The following is a 24425-nucleotide window of genomic DNA, read 5'->3' on the forward strand; positions in this document are numbered from 1 at the left end:
AAGTTGTTACTAAAGCCCAATTTGCATAAAACTATCATTGCATCCTGTTTGCTGCCCCTTCAATAGCCCCTTTTTTGCTCTGCTGGAAGATTCTGTCCTTTCAGAAAAAGACAAGCCAAGGGAGCTGCAGCACATTATGCTGCCTGCTGTCTAATTAACATCAAACCCACAGCATGAAACTACAGGGATTTACAGGTGTCCTGGAATCATTTTCCCCTCTTCCCTCCTGATATCCGCTCATCTTCCGCTACAAGGAGGGGACCTCAGGCTACTTAATGATATACTAAGAGTTCTATACTCAACTCTCCAGGCTTACATGGCTCAGGTTCCAAAAGAACACAGTTGATTTTATAACAGGAGTCAAGTGATTGATGCAAGAGGTTGTTTCAATAACAACTTAAGCCTGCAGAAAATCTTCCATATTGCCAGACATTCAAGTCTTACAAGCAGGTCACTACAAAATGATGAAACACACGGACTAGGGGTTGTTGAAGGTTTGTTTGGTTTTTTTGCTCAAACTGCAAGCACAATCCACTGCTCTAGAAGAACACAGACAGGCTACGTCTGCACTGGCACAAAACTTCAAAATGGCCGTGCAAATGGCCATGTCAAAAGATTACTAATGAGGTGCTGAAATGCATATTCAGCACCTCATTAGCATGCCGCCAGCTGTGGCTCTTCAAAATTGCCAGTTTTTGCTCCCGCGTGGCTCGTCCAGATGGGGATCCTTTTTGAAAGGACCCCGCCAACTTCGAAATCCCCTTATTCCTATGAGTTGATAGGAATAAGAGGATTTCGAAGTTGTTGGGGTCCTTTCGAAGAGGACCTCCGTCTGGATGAGCCACACGGGAGCGAAAAGCAGCAATTTCGAAGAGCTGTGGCCAGCGGCATGCTCATGAGGTGCTGAATATGCCTTTCAGCGCCTCATTAGTAATCTCTGATTTGGCCATTTACATGGCCATTTTGAAGTTTTGTGCCAGTGTAGACATGGCCACAGTGACTTCAGATTCTTCCATAAAAGGACCTACAGAGCACAGCAATACATGGTTTGGCTTTCAGCTATTCACAATAGTTTTGACCTTGATGGCTAAGGAGGAAGTGGGCAAAAATGTCCAGGTGACACACCAAAAGAAAGCAGAGCTAAGGAGACACCATACACCACTCCAAGACTTGAAATCAGAAGTGCCAGAAATCTGAGCTAGGATATCAACCAACTGTTCTAGGCACAGAAATAGAGAATCTGACAAGCACACAGATACAAGCAGATTCAGTGAGAGATTTACATTAGGTGCCTTTGAAATGCAAACACATATAATGGTCTAAACTATGCTCTAGGAAGCCAAAAGGTAAAAAAGCAGCAGAACATAGACCTTAAGAATGACTTCAGGGCTAAAGACATCTAGCTGAATGTATTAACAAACAAGCTACATATAGGCAGTTTTGTGCCTAGGTATAGACCCTGCATGGATACAAAATTTGCATCTGCATCTGACCCACAAACGTGGTCTCTAGAGATCTGCCTCTGTGGATAGAAAGTGGTATCTGAAGATCCACATGACTCTAGACACAAATTTTGGATCCACATCCATGTGTGATCTGTAAACATGGTCCACAGACATAAAGAGGATATCCAGATGCAGGAGATCTTTGATATACATTGGGGATAGGGACCGTAAATTTGTGACTTAAAGCAAAACAACATAAAATGAAGAATTTTCCCTCCATTAGAAACAATTTAAATAGAGGGGGATAGGGAGTGTCAGAGTGTAAATTTTGCCTTTGTGACCATTTAAACCCTGATGTATCACTCACTTAACATACCATACATTTAAAGCATTTTAAGCAACATTTAGAAGAAGTTTTCCTAACTCAAGAGTATGTTTTTAAATCATTTTTAATCCTACATGCAGTAGTCACAGAGGATGCTTAGGGGCGGGTATGTTAATTTTCTGGGTTTTTTGCTTTAAACTTTAAGGTATAGTTGTGAACAGTTCACAGCTAGCATTCCATAGCACATATATAAAATCTGAGCTGGTTTACTTAGCTATGACTAGTCAAATGGGGCAATGCCATGGGATTGCTTCTTTTGAGTATTGGGGTCAATACCCTTATAGAAGTACCTAAAATGAATTTGATAAAAACTCCCAGAATATTCTTGGACATGTTCTTGGCATGATTATTTTCTCCAGCGAAATACAACCCCTTAGAGCTTCATAGGAAGCAAACATAAAAGGGACACAAACCTGGCTGGAGAAAATTAATTTAAACATTTGATCAAGCATTCATGGAAAGTTTATTGCAGCACTGGGCCAGTTCTAACTCTTGGTGGGGGACCTGTCACTGGAATTTGCTTCCCCCTTGGTTTGATGGAACCAAAATTTGCAGCACTGCAAGCCACATTTCAAATACCTGATTACTGGGGATGACTCTGAGAAGTAGTTTTGGTTTAGCAGGGGAACTGTTTTGTTGGATAAAGAGAACATAGATTGGCTGATATACTGCACATTTGTTCTTTCTAGTGTACAGCTTCAGACTAACAATGGGCACACCTTACAAAATGAAAAACAAATACAACAGATATGAAACATGAGCATGGAGGTGAATAAATGACATGCCTAAGAGCCTCTCAGCATGTCATAGGCAGATTTAGAATCTGGGTTCTTCAGGTCTGCTAGTCTGATGCTCAAAGCACTTAAAGGTGCCTCTCTGGTTAGTTTAAACCAACTTATTTAGTTTCTTTTCAGTCACCTGATTTCCTGACATCTGATATGCTTTGTTGTCCTTCTGATGACTGCACAACTCTACACAGCAAAATAGCGTCATTAAGCACCAAGGGACAAATGCATTGCTAACACACAAAGGTATAACTTTCGGAGCCAATGGAATTGTGCCTGCTTCAGCTAGCAGTCAATTGGCCCCCATGTCAGCATGTAGACTGGGCACAGATGGCCAGATGCTTGATTCAGTCCCCACTGAGGAGACACAAAGCTAAGCTTCTGGATGTAGCTACCTGATATTCAATGTGATGGGGAGAGGAGATTTCTGAACAGAGCAGCTCTCCTTTGGGCAGGTAGGCACTCTCATTCTCTGTCTGACCTTGTCTAATTGAGTTGGCACACAGTACTAGGACAGTGGTCAGCAAAGGCAGTCCAACCAACCCCCAAGCTACAAACAGAGGTAGCTGTGAGCAGCAGCAAACAGCAGGAAGGAAATGGAGACAGAACAGTGGGACAGTGTATTATAAAACAGTGCTAAAAATAGCATCCAATTATTTACAAAATATTCCGGAGATGAAGGAAACAGATGAGACCAAATGCATGGCCCATTTGTATCTTGAGTGCTTTGTGCTGCTTGCTGGAGATGCTCATTCATTTCAGAGCAAACCAGTGCTGAAACTCATATCCCAAAACGTACTGATGGATTCTCAGTGAATTGAGCCTGTCCTCACTGTCCAACCCCATCCAAAAGCAAAAACTAAGGGAAAAGACATTTGGGGACCAAAAAAAGGAAAACTGCATCCTTTCCAGGGAATGGTCCCATTCTGCCAACCTAGTACAGATCAACAGTGGCATCCAGTGGCCAAACCTTTGGCTCTAGGGCTCTCTTAATTTCTTCGGGTGAAATTATTCAGGTGTGAACTTGTTTCTGAATGCTCTCCCCAGGTCTCTACTTAGGGTTCCCTAATGCAAGCAAAGAACAGCCCTGATAACCTGAGAATCCTGCAGGATGCTGAGGACATCGAGGATAATCAAGGTACTTTTCAATGTAATGAGTAGATGTGGCAGATGTGACCCTTCTTTTAGATGACAGGGAGATGAGTGGTTAATAATAGAGGCATTCAAAAACAGGGAAATACTGAGTTTCATCTTGATTAACTTGCCCACCTTTCTTAAAATGGATACATCTTTCTCCCCTCCTACTCACTGAACTCTGTTCCATCTTTCCCCCGATGACATACGACACAGCCCTTCCTAAACCCTTGACTCCAAAGGTACTTGAATTCAGCTCTGACCTGTTTGGATGCGAGGTGGGTAGCATGAACTGGAATTCCACTACACAGGTGTTGTCCTTCAGCTGGCGATGTTGGACACTGTTCAACTCATAGGCGATGTACGCCCTTCGAACGTACACCTGCTCATAAAGAAATTCTTTGTCAGTTCAACTGAGTTGGGGAAGCAGAAGAAGAAGACAGAAGTGATACTATGGAGAAGTCACCAAAAAAAAAAATGGCTCCAAAATGAAGAGCTCCTGGGGGTTTTTTTGGTTTGTTTTTTGTTTTGTTGTTTTTTTTAACTTCAAGAAACAGGAGATCAAAACACCTTTATCTGGAAACTGCTAGAACAGATCAATGATCCTCTGAAGGATCTGGCATATAGGCCATTGTGAGAAACAGGAAGGCCAAAACACAAATGATGCACATAAATCTAAAATAATATTCTGGGGTGGGGATTTCTTCCTGATCTCAACTGGTGATTAGTTCTTGCACTGAAGCATGAGGATTGAGATAAGTGACAGGTTTTGAAAGAGAGAATAAGTTATTTTTAATGTAGGAGAGGAGGCTACAGTTAGGTGAAAGGAGGCAGCTCAGGAAACTCACCGGGATACATACGCTGCATAGGGTTTTCTGGTGTGCTATCTATACGTTACTCAATTTGCAGACAGTTTCATAAGGCACACGCTTCACCCCTTACCCCTCCAGGGTGGCCATTCATCTTTAAACAAAGGAGACTGGTTGGATCTGTGATTTTGGGTCAGTCCTTTATGAGGTTAAATGACAGGTGCCAAGTTTGGATCCAAACTGTCTCCAAAATATAGGAACATTTGGCTCTCTCAGTGCTAAGTCAAAGCTCAACCTAACAATTCGTTTTTACTGAGCCAGGGAATGGTGGCCAGTGCACCAAGGTAAGAGCACTGCGCAGGCTATTTCCAGAGTGTCATAGGAATCCTTCACTCTCCCCTGGCCACACACTTGAGATAGTCTCAGAGAGACCTCAACATCTCCAAACACAAAGGGGAGCAAACAAAGGAAGAAAAAGGAAACATTTTTTTTCAAGAAGGCAGAAACATACCTCCAGAGCTGCCATTCGCACCACCTGGTTACTATGGTAGAAAAAATTTGGTAGCACATCAAAGATGGATGTTTCAGACAGAATGAGTTTCTGAAAGAGATCATGTGCAGAAGCAGTTTACAAGAGAATTCCGATCCATGTCTTGCTACTTTCTAAAGCTTTTACCCCCCATTATTTTTATTGCAGCAACATTCAGAGATCTCAGTCAGGCAGCAGGGCCCCTTTGTGCTTTACAGGCATATAACAAAATGACAACCCCTGTCTAAACGAGTTGACAGTTGAAATTCTCAGCCCACCTGCTGCAGGAGAAGCCACTTCCCAGCTCCCTAAATTGCCTGAAGTCACAGTCTGTACACCACACAGCAATTAACCCCTTCACAGTTACAAGGCAAAAAGGATGAGGGCTTGTGCCAACACCTCAAGTGAGCATTTGACTGTAAAAATAAAACTGCACGATGACTAGAGGACAGCTGTACTACTGGGTGACTTCAAAATTGGCAGAGACGTTTTTGTGTTCAGTCCATGGGTTTGGGGATTTACAAACCTATACATGCTTTCATAAATCACCCACAGCCTCAGCCTTCACAGAGAGGGCCATTCCGGCACTCCTCTGATGCCTATTGCTCAATATATTTCCTTTCACAGTAGACTGCAGAGAAGTACAGAGTGAGATTTTCAGGGGAAATTAAATCAACATGGAGAGATACATATATATCATAGAGCTGGAAGGGACCTCAAGAGGTCATTGAGTCCATTCCCTGCACTCAGAGCAGGACCTATTCCCATCCCTTACAGATTTTTTTTTAAATCTAACGTGCCCCGGAACCTTTAAAGGACCCCTTAAAGACTGAACTCATTACCCTGGGTTTACAAGGTCAACACTCTAACCACTGAGCTATCCCTCCCCCAAGTGTTTGAGAAGGGAATACATTGGGAATGAAAATGTTCTTCAGAGGAGGTTAACAAGCACCACAAAATCCACACTTGTTAGTACAGGTAGAACCTTTCTAGTCCAGCACTCTGTGGTCTGGCATGATTTTAATTAGCAAGATGTCCACTTATCCTGGGTGTGGCCAAGTTTCCCCAACTCTCATAAGTTTGTTTACAGCCCCCAGTCTTGGCTCTTAGTGTTCTGTGCGGTTATTTACCTGTAATTGACCCCTAAATATCTTCTCAGAGCCCAGTCAGCAGTGGAATTGTTGGTAAAGCTGATGGACAATATTGACTTCCCATGGTTTGGCAAATTATTTGGTTCAGCATTGGTGAGGTCCCCAAGGGTGTTGGACTAGAGAGATTCAGCCTGTACTAAGAAAACACATTCTTTCCAGCACAGGGTAACCATATTGACCTATGGCAAATATGGGATGCTGGCCTCTGAGGGTGCGGATGGGGCTCCTGTCCCATGTCAGGGCTCCTTGGAGATGGGGGCTGCTGCTCCAGGGGGAGGAACCAGGGATGTGGGCTCTGCAGCCTCCAATGAAGAGGCACCAGGGATGAAGGGGAGTGATGTTTCAAAGCCTCCCAGCAGTGGGGATCCAGGGAATGAAGCAGAAGCTGCCTCCCTGAGGCGTGGGTGGCTGGGGAACAATACAGCCACTGTGGAGAGGCTCCCTGGAAGTGGGAGCTGCCTCCCTTAAGTGTAGGAAACCAGGGAACGAGGCACCTGCCCCACTGTGGAGTTCACCAGCAGTGGGGGCTGCCATCCAGGGGCACCAGGGAATGGGGCAGCTGTCCAATTGTGGAATTCACCCGCAGCAGGCGCTGCCACCATGGGGTGCCAGGGATTGGGGCAGCTGTCCCACAGAGGAGCTCCCCTGCAAGAGAAGCTGCTGTCACAAGGTACAGAGCTCCAGGGAATAGGGCAGCCACCCAGTAGTGGAGCTCCCTGGTAGGAGAGGCTGCCGCCCCAAGACACAGGGTGCCAGAGAACAGGAGCCCCATAAAATATGGGATAATTTGCCCGTTTTCTTTAAAAAAAAAAAAAAAGTGACACCCGTAAAAACAGCTTCAATAATAGAAAAAAAAAGGATTGATGGTCACCCTGTTCCAGCAGGTAGTGCTAGCAGTGGCCCTGTTTAACACCTGATGTACCCTGGCAGTGGTACTTCTGAATGTGATCTTCCATTCAGAATTTGAGCCATACATTTTTGTAAGGCAAGCAGTTTTGGACAAATTCTACCACTGGGGCTCCCCTTCCAAGTTTAGTGGCAGGAAAGTGAGGAACGAGGAAAAAGGTTCCTGTAGATACCTGTAAGTTCTCAATGCAGAACTGGTGTCCGTACATATCAATGGCTGACAGGAAGATGGATTCCACCTGGTTGTGACGCAGCTCGTATGACGGCAAATGAGAAGCAATGAGAACCTGTACGACAGTAGGATGCAAAGGCTGAGTGTCAGAGAGAACTGTCATACTGGCCATCAGTAGAAGGATGCACTGCCCGGGCTGCAAGTTTATCACACCAACAGTCACCCTACTGCCTACCAGAAAAGGCTGTCAACCGCATGCGTGAACTCTAGGCCCTGCAACACAAGAATGGTGCTGCAAAATTTAGTCTCATTTGTGTATCTCTGTGAATTGTATTACTGGCTATTTCCCAGAGAAAAAAGAAAGAGCTTCAATCCAGTTTCATCAGGGCATGTGATTTAGCACTGCAAAGCAGCTAGTCCCAGGGATTGCCTGAGAGGCTGTTAATTGGAAAGCAGAGCTGGCAGGTAGTAGCCATGGGGAGGCCTGCACAGGAGGCAGCTTTTCACAGTTCCAGAGCAAACCAAGCCAGCCACCCATGCCCACTATTCAATATCCCCACGAAACTGGTGATTGGAAGGGGAAGCAGCTCGCATGGGAAAAACAACACACAACAGCAGCATAACACCACACATCGGGCCTGCCCCATCATCCCCCAGCATGAGGCTGAGAGGTTCGATAAAGCTGAGCAGTTCAAGGGCTTGGCTACAAATATGGAGGTCACTGAACAGCTTAAAACATCTCCATTCTTTTTCAACCCAGGCCCTGAAATAAAAGGAGAGATCCCAAAGCTGTCAGCTTCCCTGCTGAAGACTTTTAGAACGGAAACAGAGTCTGCAGGGTGAGAAAAGCAAACCATACTTCCAGGGATACTGTTATGCAACAATTATACCCTCTCACTCCCTAATAACTGACTACAGATGAACCGACCAGCTTGAGAACTCAGAAAAATATCCAGGTGGACATATGAGATTCATATAGTCATCCACACTGGAATCTTGGAAAGAACGTGATCAAGATTTTCCCCAGTCTTTCAATGGAAAGAGATGTCCACATTTCAGTCTCCAGTCTATGCATTTCCACTTGTTTGCTACTACAGGAGTAGTGAGAAATCCCAGACTGCACACCCTGGTTATACATCCTGTAGTAAGAGGAAGACCTAAGCCCATATAGCACAGGCCTGGTTTGAGGCCTAGCTAACAATGGACAAAACATGGCTAACATAAAGCAAAGCTAAGCTGTTAGCAAGATGCACGCCCCTAATAAAAGAACTTGGCACAAACAGGTCTGAGAGTACCAAACACTCACTGGTAATCGGCACCGGTCATAAGTTGAAATCACAAGGTACCATCAACTCACTAAAAAAGACCTTGGTACCAACTCCACACAGACACAGACACAGGTTCAGGAAAGGGTCTAAAATGACAACATTATAGGTAGAGGTGATCTAATCAAGCCATGAGGTGCGGGGTGATGGGTGGTAACCTGATACGTCAGCAGTGAGGAGTGATTTGTTTGTACCTGTATATAAAGTGGTGTCTTATGGAGACAGTCTTTGTATGACCTAGGGGCAGTGGAAATTTCCCACTGATTGAGTTATTCCATTGTGGGAAGTACATATACGCAGCGGTTCAGTAGAGTCTACTGACAACTCCTTCTGCTTTTTTCTTAATAAATCTGGCCTGGGACCTTGGAACCTTATCTGGTCTGTAGTATTCGGGGGACCCCCTTGGGGTCTGCTGTGGTCATTGGGCCCACATCATCAAACACACATGTGAGCAGCCTTCTGGTTATCATCATCAGCGAAGCCAGAGATCTGTGAGAACACCACGGCAGTAAATCCTCCTAACTATGCATCCTAAGCAGCACACATGGGCTTGTTATTCTATGGTTCTCATGAATACTAGGTGGGGAGGATCAAAAAAATCACTAATCCATCAAAAGGGTCTGGATTTTACAAAGTTTATGATTAAAATACAAAGAAAATCCAGTTTTGATTGTGCCAAGCTCGATGAGGTCTCCTTTTGGCAGTGATCAGCACAGAACACTGAAGGTGCTGCACTTACCTGACGTGCTCGCAGGGCCACTTTTGCATTGGTGGTCTTGCTGAGCTGGGTCAGCTCAGTTAGAATATTAATTAATTCATCTGTCAAGGTGGGGTCTCGGCCACACAGCTGATCCTAAAAATCAAAAAGACAGACATAGGAAGTCGGCTTCCTTTTCAACAGTTCCAAAGTAACTTAGAAATGAAGCCCTGTTCTTATTTACACTGATGAAACTGTGAACATTCCTTGGTGCATTGATAACTTTACATGCCTGAGGGAAGGTGCATGAGATGGAGAGGAAATGGGACAGGGGAAGTAGGAGGTCAGCAGAATCACTCATCTGATTATTCATATGTGACGTTTGTTGGGACATCTGAGCACATGACAAAGTAGGGCATTGCATTAAACTGCCAACAAAATACCACACCAACACCTCCCAACATCCAGCCCCAGATGAAAAGTCTTCCCCAACAACAATCCAGAGTTCAAAAACACTTCTGAGCAGAACGAAACACCTTGTAACATGTAAAGACGATCAGCAAAGTTGGCTCTGGAAAACGATCAGAAGAGAAGAGTTTAGCAACTGGGGTTCCTCTGCAGAAAACATTCTGTACATATCTGACAGCACCACTCCTGGCTTCTCAAATGCTAATTACATTAAAAATTATTAACATAACCTTAAGAAAATTGCAAAATAGTAACAAAATGAATGATCTGATGTTTTCCCAGCAATACGTCGTTTTCCACATTTTTCCTTGCCCCTTCATTCTGCTGTTTTCTCTTCTACAGGTCTAATGAAGGCCCTGATCTTGCAATCATATCTTTGTGGATCTCTATCTCCACTTAAGAAATGGGACCACATATTGTGAACTGCTGGGAGAGAAACCTTGCCCTTTTACTTGTCTATAAAAGCCACATTGCACCAGTATCATTACATACTTGCGCACACCAAAAAATGAACCAACAGCATATAATAACTAGTGTGTCAGCAAAACCATTTTGAAAAGCATCTGACTTACAAACAAAATCCTTTTAGCGAAAATGCTAGGCTAAAACTAGACCCAAAATTTATGGTTGGAAAACAAAAATGTCTTCACAGAATTCATGATCAGTAAAAATTATTCCCTGAGAACTTAACATTCCAATCAGAACAGTTTGCTTTTAACATTCCCCAACAGGTTGTGCTAAGCAAAACTGATTAGAAGCAGAAGTGAAATTGACTAGTTCATTTACACTGTCTTAACCTAGTGAATCGCAACAAGGAAGTGAAGCAACACCTGCAGTAAAGTGCATTACAGCTTCAAAATTCTGATGTAATTGAAAAAATGTTAATAAAAGCACAGAAATTTGTTTTTTCCTCTGCTTATACGAGGTGCAATTCTATAAACAAGTGCAGAGTTATTTCTTAGCCTCATGAGCAATTCATGCAGCTTTCAACTGCTCACAGTAATTTGCACAATAAGGAGCCAAAGTTTGTCACCTGTAGATGCTTCTAACATTTCTTTTGCATAACACTCCCATACTTTTCACATACCAAATGATTCCTAGAAGGCAAAAAAGTTATGAAATGGGGATTTGGGACAGCGAACAGCAGATGGTGACTTAAATTATATTAAAATTTTAAGCACTCACAGACAAGGGGGCTCTTTTAAGAGCCAGGGAATACAAACGGAAAGGGGCAAAACATCTACCTATCAGGTTAGATTATTTGATAAGCTTGCTGGAGGGAATAAAAAAAACCAATATGAACCTCACAGACTTGTTAATAAACAATTTTTTTTTTTTTTTTTTTTTTTTACCAACTTCCACCTCCAAACCTAGGGAGTTTTTAAATTGTTCTTCATCCCTCCTCTAAGACTTTATATCTGCTCCAGCCTTCTGTCAATTCTAGGAACATACAACAATGGAACAGTTCAAAGTCAAATCATTTTCAGTTAGCTTAACAATCAGCTTGTAGACTATTGTCTCCCACTAACAGGGCTTAACAATGAACATCACAGAGATGCCTATGAACATCTTCAAGTTACATTTGTGACTGCGGACAGAATATTTTAATAATTATTCACACAATGTTTATAAAAGCATATGGCTCTGTAGTACTCTCTATGTATGCCTACAGAAGCTGGCAGCTGATAAGACTTAAGACCTGTGCCATATGCTATGCTTCTGGAGCTTCATAGCAGCAGTAGGTTAAGAACTCAGACCCTCCTGTTCAAAGAACACAGTCTTCTACCCCTTTAACAAAAGGAAAAGTTCTGTTAGACATATACTTCTGCATATCTGCATATGACATGCAAATATGATGTTCTGATTCCATCCAGCAGAAGGCAGTGGTATACATTGCAACAGCTGGTTTATACAATTTGAGTTCAGGTTTAAAAATGCTATTGAGGTCAAAGTATAAATAGAATGGACACTGTATATGGACTGAGATAAAGAGATTCTACACATCTGGGTGTCATGCATGGATTATTCACAAATAAAACTTTTGCTTAAGGATCATATGACACAATGGCCTTATGGCTAAGAGGTGAAAACATTATCTATAGCCAGCAATAACTGAGATGATGGTGTGAAAGTTAACAAAACTGTTGTTTGAATATTAGTAATCAAGTATTCAGGTACATCACTCATGGAAATTTTACCAAGAGTTGATAGGGGAAAGCAAATATAGCAATGTGCAGAAATTGTCCCTCAGGAATTCAGGGCAGAGTGCCCATTGGAAATACAATCCACCCAGAAAGTATTTGAGATATTTTTTGGGCTGTATCTCTTATTGGTGCTCCTGCTTATCCCTCTTGGTATTATCGATGACTAGTGTTGTGTTCTACATAGATGTCCTTCGATCACCTGATGGCATCCAACATCATGAGTTGCCACATCAGGAGCTATATAAATTAGTTTATATAATTTCAATTCATGCTGCATTTCAACAAATCCTTAAGGAACAAATGAGTTTCCATCCTGCCCTGAAAAACCACAACTTAAAAAGAGTAGATGATGGCTGCACAGGACAATTACTAAAAATAATCCTCAGTTCTCTTGTTAATAGTGTATTCCCAGGATATCTCAAGTAGAGTAACATTAGCATTCGAGTGTCCTCACACAACATTTGTGCGTGGAAGATAAACTAAACAACCCCAGATAGAGAGCTCGGCAATATTTAAAATGCTATCACCTTCACGTGTTCATATACCAAGAAGCCCCTACGATCTGGAAGGCTAATACAGGTTAGAGGTGAGAGGTCTTGTGGTTAAGACACTAGACTGCAAGAATTCTCCATTTAGTTCCCAAATCTGACACAGACATTGCTATGACCTTTGGCAAGTTACATAATCTCACTATGCTTCAGTTCCCCACAAAATACGTCCATTTCCCTTTAACCCATAGCCCACTGAAGGATACATTCAACTAGCAAGGCCCTTGGAATACTATGATAATGGTAACTATGCAAACAGATTTTACATGACCTATTAGCTTTTTCAGTCTCTCTCTCTGCCAAGCAGAGGACTGTTCCCTAAAATATATTTGCTAAGGCTGTTTCAACAGTTCATGGCTACTCAGCTTCCAGCATGTCCTCAATGTAACTATTGGGTGAGGAGAGAAAGGAGTTTAGGGGTGGAAGGGAGAAAAGACAGAAAAAGAGAAAGACTACAGGGAGTTCAGAAAAAACAGATTTGAGATTTCCCATCTCCCAGTGAGATTTTCCATTAAAGAGAAGATATAAGCAGGGCCCTTGGCCTTTAAGGCTCAACTTGCACAGGGGGAAAAATACAACCAAAAAAAGTTTCAGTCCCATCTTAGCAAGAAACAATCAGTATGACAACAAAAATAAAGCAGCTCGCTGGTGTTCCATTGGCGTCTGCCTGTGCTGATTGGTGAAGGCAGCGAGCAAAGCCTCAAACCAGTTCTCTGACAAGGCCTAACGCCTCCCCAGCACCCCCGTGTAATTACACACTTGAGTGACTGGACTCTGAAGAAAATTGAAGGCCTGAGCTGCAAACAGCTGCCATTTTCTCTCTCCATCACACCAGCATGATTACTTGAGAAATGAACAGCCCCGGCTCAAAGCTACTCTAGAATTCTCAGAGGAAATATGGCTCCGTGTTCAAATAATGAGATTCTTAAGGCAAGCGTTACTTACAATCACACCGGGAAAAAAAATAAAGGAATGCCAGAGCCTTTTTATCTTACAAATTAGAATTTAAGAAAGTTAGCCACAGTCTGGGGCAATCATTACTCTTTTGCTCTGTTTGGCGGGGGAGGGGGATTGCATGCTCTGGGTCTATTTTTAGAGGCACAGAACACTGTCTTTAGCAAAACAGAAAAGGCAAAGCTGTAATCAGCCTCTTAGAAAACAAGACTTTAGCTAGGGTTTATGCTTAAAAACCACATGGGTCTCTAACTCTCCCCCCTCCCCCTTTTACAGTTAGGCTTTTCAGAGGATTATTCATTGTTGGAAATTTTCTCAGGGTTTTGCTTGTTCTTCTCTCTATTGCTGTAACAGGATAAAAATGGGTCACCCCGAAGGTTTTCACCTTCTTTTGAGGGAGGGATAAAGACAATGGAACTCCTGGGGCAGCATCTCCCATCCCTGGGGCCTCCAACTCATGGGGGATCAGCAGGCATTTACTAACCCTCCCCCATTTTCAGTGGGGTGACTAATTTGCCTTTCTGAATCCTGAGGAGGAGCTGGCATCCCTGAAAACAGAAATTTGTCTGTAGTTAACAAGCTGGACTGGCAACTATGGAGATAGGGAGAGTCCCTGCCTGCTATTATCAAGCACACAGCTCTTTACATCAGTTCAGTTGCTGGAATCTCCCTTGTAGCCATATCCACTGTAAAATTCGGAGGTGGTGATTTTCAAGACAGGGTGGCTCTGTGGTGTATAAAGAGCAGCAGTCCAACGGTCTCCTGACACATTTGCACACAAGTTGAACTGAAGCATAAAATGCCTTCTCCTGGCCATGCTAGGATGCCTCAAGCCTGATTTGAAGAGGCCACCATTTTGCCAAAAAGCTAATTCTGCCCTAGGGGAGAATTCTTCTTGCGTTAAGGGCTGCAGCCAGTCAGAAAGCAGCACTGACGCCTAAGAGGGGGCAGACCTTAACTCACAGCCAGAGAGAAACTAAGAGAGCACAGCTGCTACTGAGCCTATGGGAGCCGAGACACGAGACTACAAAGTGGCTCATAACTGAGGAGTTGGTGAAATGCCCAAGGGCCATCCACTTGGACAGGCCAATGTGTCAGGGGAAGTCCATATTGGTGTGTCTTGGGCCCCTTTATCCTAAAAACTATTCAGCTCTTTGTATATACAGCTCTGGTCTGCGAATTGCTGGCTGGCACAGAGTTCAGACCTTGGAGAGCTCCTGGAAATCCAAGCAGCAAAATAAAACCGAATAAATATAAAGCACAGTCACTAGCAACTAAAAGGGAGCACCTAGTGGCTCTCCAATGATCTACACAAAAAGAATTATTTTGTTTTCTGTTCTGAGACAAAATAAATCACCAATACAATAGGCCCTTGTTGCAACCTTACTGGCAGCCTGAGTGGAAAACTAAAAATTGGATGCTCCATGGAAACCGAAATAACTTCATAGGGCTGAGGCGTACTGACAAAGAACCATATTGGTGCTGCCAGCTTCCTTGGTTAGAGGACCACTGCCTCCAGGCTGGGCAGCTGTCAGTGCAGCATCTTACAGCAGCACAACACATTCACACCCAAGGTAGAAAGTAGTCCTGAAGGTCAAACTTACAATGAGCATTGTTACAAGGAGGTTCTTCTTCGTAACTTGAGCATGAGAGAAGATGTAGTTCAATACGGCATTCATGTCACTTTTGTTCTCTTCCCGAAGGGCAAAAACACACTTGTCATAGTGACCTGCAGTCAGAAACGAAACATGAGCACTCACAGTGTTCTGCACAACCTGTGCACTTGTGTCGTGCTGAAGTGTATGGCCACATACATTTGGGTTTTTAACATATTTGTTAAAATATCTATTTTGGGGGACCTGAGCAATAAACTTTGGGACAAAAGCATGGTTACTGGAAACTTTGGAAATCCAGGTGGTTTTAAGTACTGTCCTGTCACTCACCATCAGCTCCAGTGCCAAATCAAAGCTTTGTGAACTAAAGAAGGAAGGTGGTGAGGGCTAGTGAAGGGGTTATCTTTCACTCAGAGAAGAATCTGAAAACAACAAGATGGCGTGAGAGGAAATCATACATTCTAGTGAGTTGAGGTGGAAATGAATCGGTGGGTAGGTCTACACTGCAAAGTAAGTCCTGGGTTTGAATTCAGGCTCACGTCTAATACTCCTCCCATCAACACACAAATCATGCTCACCTAGGACTTTGACCCAAGGTATCAAGAATCCCATCGCAGGGGTCAGTCTGAGCCTGAATCAAGCAGGGATCCAGGCTTCAAGCCTTACTGCATTGCAGTGTAGGCCCAGCATGACTGGACTTGCGTTTTGGGAGTCCACAAGTATTTCCCCTATTCCACAGGCTGACTTCTTTTGTCCTCTGGACATTCAAGTTTGGAAGACAGTGAAGTTTGCCAACACTGCACACAAATGCAGAGAGTGGCTACACACTGGGAGTGTGCCAGAAAGTCTGGGTGGCTGGACAAGGGCCCATATAATACAGTACAGACACCAAGGCCCAATTCTGGGACCCAGGGTTTAATAATCCCTAACCTGCAGTTACAAACCCATGGAAACAATCCTTCAGTTAACCAAGACAGTGTCTGCTAATTTGAATTCAACTCACCCTGAGTTCACTTTTGTAATATGGCATAACCCGTAACACCAGAAAACTTGGCGGGCACAGGGGACAGGAGGGAAAAAGACTATGACTACATAGGAAAGAGCATTCTCTGCAATAGCTTAAAACCAGCAGTGACTCACTGCCACCCTGTGACTGGTAACAGTACTGCAAGGTTCTGTGGTACTCTGCCCAGAAATCTGAGAATTGTTCCTTACAAAGAGAGCACTGAAAAGTCTCCTGGTACTTTACAGTGCTTTCAACTGAAACTATGGCTCTCTTATTTCATTCCATATTCTTACAATAGGTAGTATTTACTACCGTATTGCCCACTTAGTCGCAGGAAATCCAAGGGTTGTTCTGGTGTTAGCTAACTTCTTCACACTTCAATACACTCAAGTGCTCAGAAGTCAGGTAATAAAACAGCTCACAACTCCATGAAGCCTTCACTGATCTAAAGAGCCAAGAATGTACATTTCAGTTTCTAGCTTCAGAGAGATGATTTAGGAGGGGAAAAACCTTTAATCATGAAACTTTGCGGTCAGCAAGAACCAGCAAAAGGCAGGCACAGAAGATCAAAATAAGCCTAACATGGAGGCACTCAGAGTGGACAGAACTTTGCCTGATGGAATCTTAAAGAGCTCAGAAACATAGCGTGGATAGATGAATTATGTTTTGAATTCTGCCTCTTTTCTGGAGATACTTCAGCCCTGAATCACGTGACATTTCACCTTACAAGGTCCTGGAGTCATTTAAATAAGTTTGCGTGTGCATGGAGGATATGCACCACGCATACACAGCTCCACAAGATGAAAGGATCAGACAGGGACTGTTGAAGTTGAACATCAATCCGTGTTATGAGGAAGTTCACAGCACTAGCCAAAAAGAATCAGTGTCATGTTACGACACCTAAGCAGTGAGAAGGAGAGATGAGAAGAGGTGGAAGATGTTGTGTCTGACAGTGGTGGATGAGAACTAGCACAGCCTTAGCCTAATTAGGGGAGTCCAGCGGCCAGACTTGCTGCTACCAAACAGTGACCTGAAAGGAAAGCCGTCAGGCCATGCCAAAAGGAGCCACAACCACCTGGTCTCATTTGGAAGATGCTTTTAGTGAAGCCTACAGGAGGCCCCACCCTCCTCTCAGAATTCAAATCCCGATGCATCTGAGACTTACCATGCTGGAATTGAGTTTCCACCTTTAGGTACTGACGGAGCAGATCCATCACCACAGCCTTCATGTGGCCTCGAATACCACTCCGATACCTGTGGGAAGAGCAAGAGAAGGTCAGTCCCATCACTGGAAGTCTAAAGTACCACTGGCCTGTTTGTGAAAAGCCCAGAGAGTCAATACAACTGAATAACAAACAGAAACAGGCACACATGCGTGCTCCCAGGAACTCCCGAAGGCTCAGTGCAGTGACAATACGCACATAAACTCTGACCCTCTTCACGTGAGCAGCTTCTAGAGTGGCGAAAAGGGCAGGGATGGTACCAGCTGCTTGACAGAATGGCAGAAAAAGGATGGAGGAAGGGATGGGCTCAGCTGAACGAGCTCACCGTTGCACCAGCTGCACAATGCTCTGGGTGTTCATGAAGAAGACCTCGCGCTCAGACTTGCGGTTCAGCGTGGCCGCGTGGCTGTCCAAGATGTTGGCAATCTGAGAGAGGACAAAAAAGTTGCATGGCAGCCTCTCTGCTGGAGTGGGGGGCGTGCATGAGCAGAGTGCCACAGAAGCAAAGGATTTCTGCCAGACCAGACCGAAGCACTAGGCCTCCAACCCCATCACCCAGATTCTAGCAGATCTGATGCTGCAGAGGAAGGCAAAAGTCCCTCATGACAAGCCACCCTACTGTGCAATACTGTACAGGAGGGAGATAGTAGTCCAAGACCCTGCAGCAATCAGCTGACACCCTGAATGCCAGAAGTAGTTCAGAGCTTTCTTTAATATCAGAAGGAAGCAATGGGATCATCCAAGTCTCATCTCCTGCAAAATACAGACTATACAAATTCAACCAGGCATTCTTGCACCAATCCCCCAAAATTATAGCTGATCCACCAGCCTATTTAGAAGACAGTAGTTCTGAACATGTGGTCATCTTCTTCCTGAATGGCCAGTCAGTTCTGCCACAACCCACGTGCTATTTGCTCACAATTGAAGGAGTTACTACTTTAACTCAAGCAGCAGAAATCTGGGTTCTGGCAATGGGGATCCAAGGTTCGCCTCCCATTGTTCTCGGTGGCCTATGGCACACACCACCTTCCCTACCAAACAACCACTTTTCAGCTCAGCTCCAAATAATTCAAAAGGTGTTTTCCCTCCATCCCAAAGTAACCTGTTTTGCTCTCCCTTTCTCATTCATTACCTGCTGGCTGGGAAACTGGCAAAGGACTGATGTGATGTTGCTAGCATACTGGGCCATCTCCTTCTTGATGGACTTCTCCACATTAGGTGGGATGCGCCCAGACACACTGGTCATGATGTCCTGAAGCTCCAAAAGAGGCAAAGATGGGTCTCTCAGGGTCTTCATTAGCCTCTCAACCCAGTCCTTCACCTGGAGAGAAGGCAGGGAGAGGACATATTTGAGGAAAAGAACAAGATGTAATAGGTAATTAAGGGGAGGGCTTGTCTCAGCAAGGCTTGTTCAGCGTGACAAAGCAGTACGATGGCAGGACCCCACCTGGGAGCCACACTTGTTCAGGAAGTGCAGATCACCATTTCCCTGACACTTGATGAAAGGTGCAAAACCACGCCCTTCTTCCACCACATATTCTAGCTCAACCCCAAGTAAAGCTGCAGGGAGCTGCTTGAAGGGCATGCGCTTTCCCTGTCTACTCCCAGTGCAGCCCCTAACTGAGCTGGCCCTGGAAGTAGCCTGCACTTACTAGGTTGTTGGCCAAGCCCATCCTGTTTCCTCTTCAATTCTGACTTGGGCAACACCAATGAACATATCCCTTTTATGCCCACCCCCAAAACTTTCTGGGAATAGGGTCTGGGGAAAGGAGGAACAACAGCATACGATGCATGGCAACGTAATCTAGTGCCTTGCCTCCCAGTCCCCTGCTCTAACCACTAGATTGCGTTGATCTTGGGGAGGGAAGGACAAGCGATCAGTACCTTGCTGCTGAAGTAGGGCTCTGGCAGGCAGTAGCCATTCATCACATTGACCAGGTTATCGAGGACATAATGAAAGACGCGATGGAGCTTCTCTCCTCGGAGAGCTGTGCTGTGGATCTGTGGCAATGTGCCGGTGTGCAGGTCGGCCTGTGAACACATACAAGGGAAAATGAAATGCCCCCAAGCTGCCTCCCACATGGTACCAGCAAACAGGATCACACTGGCCTCTCTCTCCCCTCATCACCCTGTTTTCCACGTGGGGGCCCAATAGCCTACAGCTCGGAGAAAAATTTGACTCAAGCAGGAGGATCTCAGGAAGAAAAATCCACTTTGACAGTCACAGAATTTTGGTTGGAATGCAACGATTGTTTGCCTCCAAAACCACAAAATAAGGGCGCGACCTCTCTCTTTGATGAGCTCCAGCTGATCTCAGCATCCTAAACCAGAACTAACAAGCTCTCAGAGAAGTCCAGATGAAGCCAGTACACACTGTGCTGGTGCTGATCATCTTATGGGTGATGGAAAGAAGTTAACATCCATTTTAGAATAGTTCCCTTTTCTTTCCCTACTCATGCCAACCTACCTACATCAAATCTACTTGCCTTTAAAGGCCAACACATTTATCCTCTGCCCCAAAGATGATCCCCATGCTGGCTTACTCCCCACCTTTCCAGCTTGGCAGTGGCTGGATATGCCAGTCCTAACATATTTGAAACGGGGGGATGCATTCCTGTCTGGTAGTAGACTTTCAATTAGCTGTCAGGAAGAGCTCTCTCTGGCTCCCAGGACAGTGAGTATTTCAGTCGATGGCAAAAGAAAGCAGGGGGTGCACGGAGCATGAATGTGTTTGCAAGTTTGCAGATGACACAAAAGTAGGGGGAGAGGTAGATACGTTGGCGGGTAGAGAGAGAATCCAGAGGGACCTGCATAAATTGGAGGACTGGGCCAAAAGAAATCTGATGCAGTTCAATAAGGAGAACTGTAGAGTCCTGCACCTGGGGTGGAAGAATCCCAAACATTGTTACAGGCTGGGGACTGACTGGCTCAGCAGCAGTACGATGGAAAGGGACCTAGGGGTTATGGTGGATGAAAGACTTGATATGAGTAAACAGTGTGCCCTTGTAGCCCAGAAGGCTAATGGCATACTAGGGTGCATTAGGAGGAGCATTTCGAGCAGATCTAGAGAAGCAGTTATTCCTCTTTCTTCGGCACTGGTGAGGCCACATCTGGAATATTGTGTCCAGTTTTGGGCCCCCCAGTATAAAAAGGATGTGGATTTGCTGGAGCAGGTTCAGCAAAGGGCAACAAAAATGATAAAGGGTCTGGAGCACAAGACCGACGAGGATAGGCTGAGGGATTCGGGCTTGTTTAGTTTACAGAAGAGAAGACTTAGAGGTGATTTAATAGCAGCCTTCAAATTCCTGAAGGGGAGCTCTAAAAAGGAGGGTGAGAAACTGTTCTCAGTGGTGTCAGATGGCAGAACAAGGAGTGATGGTCAGAAGTTGAAGAGGGAAAAGTGTAGGTTAGATATTAGGAAAAACTACTTCACCTGGCGGGTGGTGAAGCATTGGAATGCGTTGCCTAGAGAGGTGGTGGATTCTCCATCCCTTGAGGTTTTTAAGTCCTGGCTGGACAGGGTCCTGGCTGGGATGACTTAGTGGGGGTTAACCCTGCTTGAAGCAGGGGGCTGGACTAGATGACCTCCTGAGGTCCCTTCCAGCCCTGTGATTCTGTGAAATGACCAGAAAATCAATGAAGCTCAAATTAATACAACTCCATGCCACAAACCCACTGGCTGCTACTCCTACATGCCTCCAGATTCCATCCATGACATGTCACATGATCCACTATTTACAAGCCCTAAAATACAACCATACCCACTCCAATCCTTCCAATAGAGAGAAAAAACGACATGATCTTTACCAAGAATTCGTGAAACTTAATTACCCACTGAGGGAAGTAAAGAAACAGACTGACAGAGCCAGACGAATACCCAGAAGCCGGCTACTTCACGATAGGCCCAAGAACACCTCTTGTAATCACCTATAACCCTGAGCGTAAACCCTTCCAGCACATCACTGACAATCTACAGTCTATACTGGAACATGATCCCTCACACTCACAGGGCCTTGGGTGACAGGCCTGTTCTTTCCTACAGACAGCCACTCAACCTCAAGAAAATACTCACTAGCAGCCACACACCGTACCACTGAAACACTAACCCAAGAAACTATCCCTACAACAAACGCTGTTGCCAGCTCTGTGCACATATCTATACTAGAGACACCATCACAGGACCTAACCACATCAGCCACGTCACCAAGGGCTCCTACACCTGCACATTCACTAATGTGATATCTGCCATTATGTGCCAGCCATGCCCCTCTGCCACGTACATTGGACAAACTGGACATTTTCTGTGCCGAAGGATGAATGGACATAAACGTGACATTTGGAATTGGACCAGACATAAATATGTAGTGAAACACTTTAACCTCCCCAGAAAAATCAATAAAAGGATCTGAAAGCTGCCATTCTTCTACAAAAGGATTTTACCACAAGATCACCAAGGGACACATCCGAATTGGAATTCATTCATAAGTTTGACACATTTAACCAGAGATCTCACTTATCTTACGCATTACAAGGGAAATTTCCCCACCTTTGATATGGCAGGAATGGCCCATCCCACTTAATGTACCACTTCCGAAGGTTCTGTTGATGGCAGGTGACTTCCCTCCCCGTCTTTTATTCCCTTCTCCCATTACTTCCTCTCCCTCCCACCACATATAAACCCTGGATTCTTTTCATCTGCTTCAAATCTGATGAAGTGGGCCTTACCCACTAAAGCTCTTTACTTAATAAATAAAATGGGTAGTCTTTAAGGTGCTACAGGACTGCTTGTTATTTGTTAGGATTTACTCAGCCACCTTCGTCACACCTAGAGATCACGGGCTGACTAACAAGGGACAAATCTGGTATAAAGGTCTAGATTACATCTGAGAGAAAGGTTCTGCTGGGTTTACACGTACTCAACTTCTTCCTTTGAGAGACAAGCCACAAGGTGAAAAGCTCAGCATGCCCTGGCCCTTGTCCCCTGCTGCAATTCAACACCACCAGTAGAAACCAAAGAGGCAATGCTGGGCCTATCTCCAGGAGCTTCCTACCTGCTGAACCCTGCTGGGGTCATCCAGCTGCAGTTTAGCAATCACACAGCCAGGGTCCAGCACTGCTCCAGGACGTTTGACATAGTGAATGCAGCCAGATTCAGCTGCCGTCAGTGTCATCACCATCTTCATCACCTGCAGCAAGAAGACAGGTTACACTTCAATTCCCCTATTCATTTAAGGTTCGTGCTACAGCAGCAACAGGTCATCTGACTGTCTGGGGTCTTTTGGGAAGAAAACTCCAGAGCCCTTAGCAAAGGGCAGAGCATGTGGTCAGGATACAAGCTAGAGCAATTAAAAAAAAAAACTCAACCAATGGAATCTCAGCTCTTCTGGATTCATACTGAGCACTGGACCGGGAAGCAACCTGCAACTCGCTGCCACACTGTCATACACTAAAGGTCAGACATCGACGGCAAACGCTATTGGAATGTGCTGGCTGCTGGGTTTGTGTACTACTGGCTTCCAATGGAAGACGTCAGGCCTACTGTCCGCAGTGTCAGTCTCCATAGAATTCTTCACAGAAAGAGATTTCCCTTTGGTTCAAGCGTAGGAACCTTGTCCTTGGAGCAGAAAGATCAGCAAGCAACAGCAGGTAGGTTCTTACCAAGCCATGAATAGGTTACAATATAAATAGTGCTTGCATAAATTACTTGGCTCTAGAGCAATGATGGGCAACCTAGGCTAGCGAGTGGACTGCATGAGCGGCCATCTGCTATCTGAAGACTGTCATAATCAAACAGTCTCTTGAGACAAGGTAAGTTTTGCTAACTGCTTGTGTGTCGAGAATTTGCGGGGGGTGCAGACTGTACTGTAGCAGTGCTTTGATTGCATGCAGGGCTCTCACAGTCAACGTTGCATGCAAGCAGCACACACCTCACTTCATACACTCTTACTTTGTATGTGAGTCTGTGTAAGTGAGAGAGAGTGAGAGACTTTAATAATGCCAATGGGGAAAACAAACACACACACACTCCACAGGTGACAGCCCTTTTCACGGAATCTAGGAGACATGGATTGTCCACCTCTCACAGCACTGTGGTCCACTCCCTTTGGCCAGTCCTGCAGCAGGGTGGCCACCACTGTCTAAATACACTTTCTTTACCATCACGTTGCTGTGAGGTTTTGCCTGCTACTGATCCATCCCTTAAAGCACAGGTTTCAACATTTATGTTGCTAAGCCACCTCTTCTCCACCCAGCAGCCCTTGTTTCTGCCTTCTGAGCAGACACAGACAAAAAGCAGGGGAAGGGATGAAGGGCATGGAATACTCAGGAAGAAAACAAAACTTTACAAAACATTTCACCCATCACCACCCAACTACCCGGTCTTCCAAAGTTTCCGAGCATTTCAAAATGTTTGTGCTCAGCTCTACTCCAGGAAGATTCAGTGTCTGCAGCCAGCTCAGTCCCCCATTGCTCTTTTACCTCAATTTCAGCAAAGCACTGGCCTGAGAACACATGGCCCCCATCCTCCACCACATACTGAATGAGCTTCCCGGCTGAGGGTGAGCGAAGGAGAGATGGATCATTTTCCTTCTCAAACACGCAGGTCTTGTTACCTATGGTGATGCGGTACCTAGGGAAGAACACTTCGATGCAATGCCATGTGGAGAACACAAGAGGGAGAAATCCATCCTATCTTTCCCCTCCTTCAGCCCAAAATCATAAGATACAACAAGCAGCAATTATTTGCAATTTAGTCACTTAGTTCTACAGGTGAATATCTGAGTCATCAGGGCTGTGGAGTCAGGAGGAAATTACCAACTACCCCTACCATCTACGTACAGCATTACTGCTTTTGTATCACTGGATATCTCTTCACTGTGGGAGTCCAGAGGCTGAACCTAGTGGACCCCCAATAGGAACCAATCTGGTAAATTCTATATAAACCAAGTTCAACAATACTGGAAACTGGGTGTGTGGTAACACAAAGCTGTCAAACGCTCACCAAAGCTTCCACATCTAAATTCCCCCAGTGCTTGGAGTGCAGCTGATAGGAGCAGATTGTCTCCTTGTGAT

At 44.8% G+C, this 24425-nt stretch overlaps 1 protein-coding gene across 1 annotated transcript in view; it reads right to left on the bottom strand.

Annotated features, from left to right (window-relative positions):
* The window catches only part of ACACA (acetyl-CoA carboxylase alpha), a 248727-nt gene that overhangs the window by 135972 nt on the left and 88330 nt on the right, over nt 1-24425 (bottom strand). The window contains exons 21-31 of the mRNA XM_075013812.1: nt 23832-23982; nt 22406-22540; nt 19239-19385; nt 18487-18675; nt 17680-17780; nt 17297-17385; nt 15117-15241; nt 9381-9494; nt 7318-7431; nt 5070-5159; nt 4013-4131 (exon numbers count right to left, since the gene is read on the bottom strand). Coding sequence (XP_074869913.1) covers nt 4013-4131; nt 5070-5159; nt 7318-7431; nt 9381-9494; nt 15117-15241; nt 17297-17385; nt 17680-17780; nt 18487-18675; nt 19239-19385; nt 22406-22540; nt 23832-23982 — 1374 coding nt within the window. The remainder of the gene's footprint in view (nt 1-4012; nt 4132-5069; nt 5160-7317; nt 7432-9380; nt 9495-15116; nt 15242-17296; nt 17386-17679; nt 17781-18486; nt 18676-19238; nt 19386-22405; nt 22541-23831; nt 23983-24425) is intronic.

This window comes from Carettochelys insculpta, chromosome 19 (genome assembly GCF_033958435.1).
Source record: "Carettochelys insculpta isolate YL-2023 chromosome 19, ASM3395843v1, whole genome shotgun sequence".
Lineage (NCBI taxonomy): Eukaryota > Metazoa > Chordata > Testudines > Carettochelyidae > Carettochelys > Carettochelys insculpta.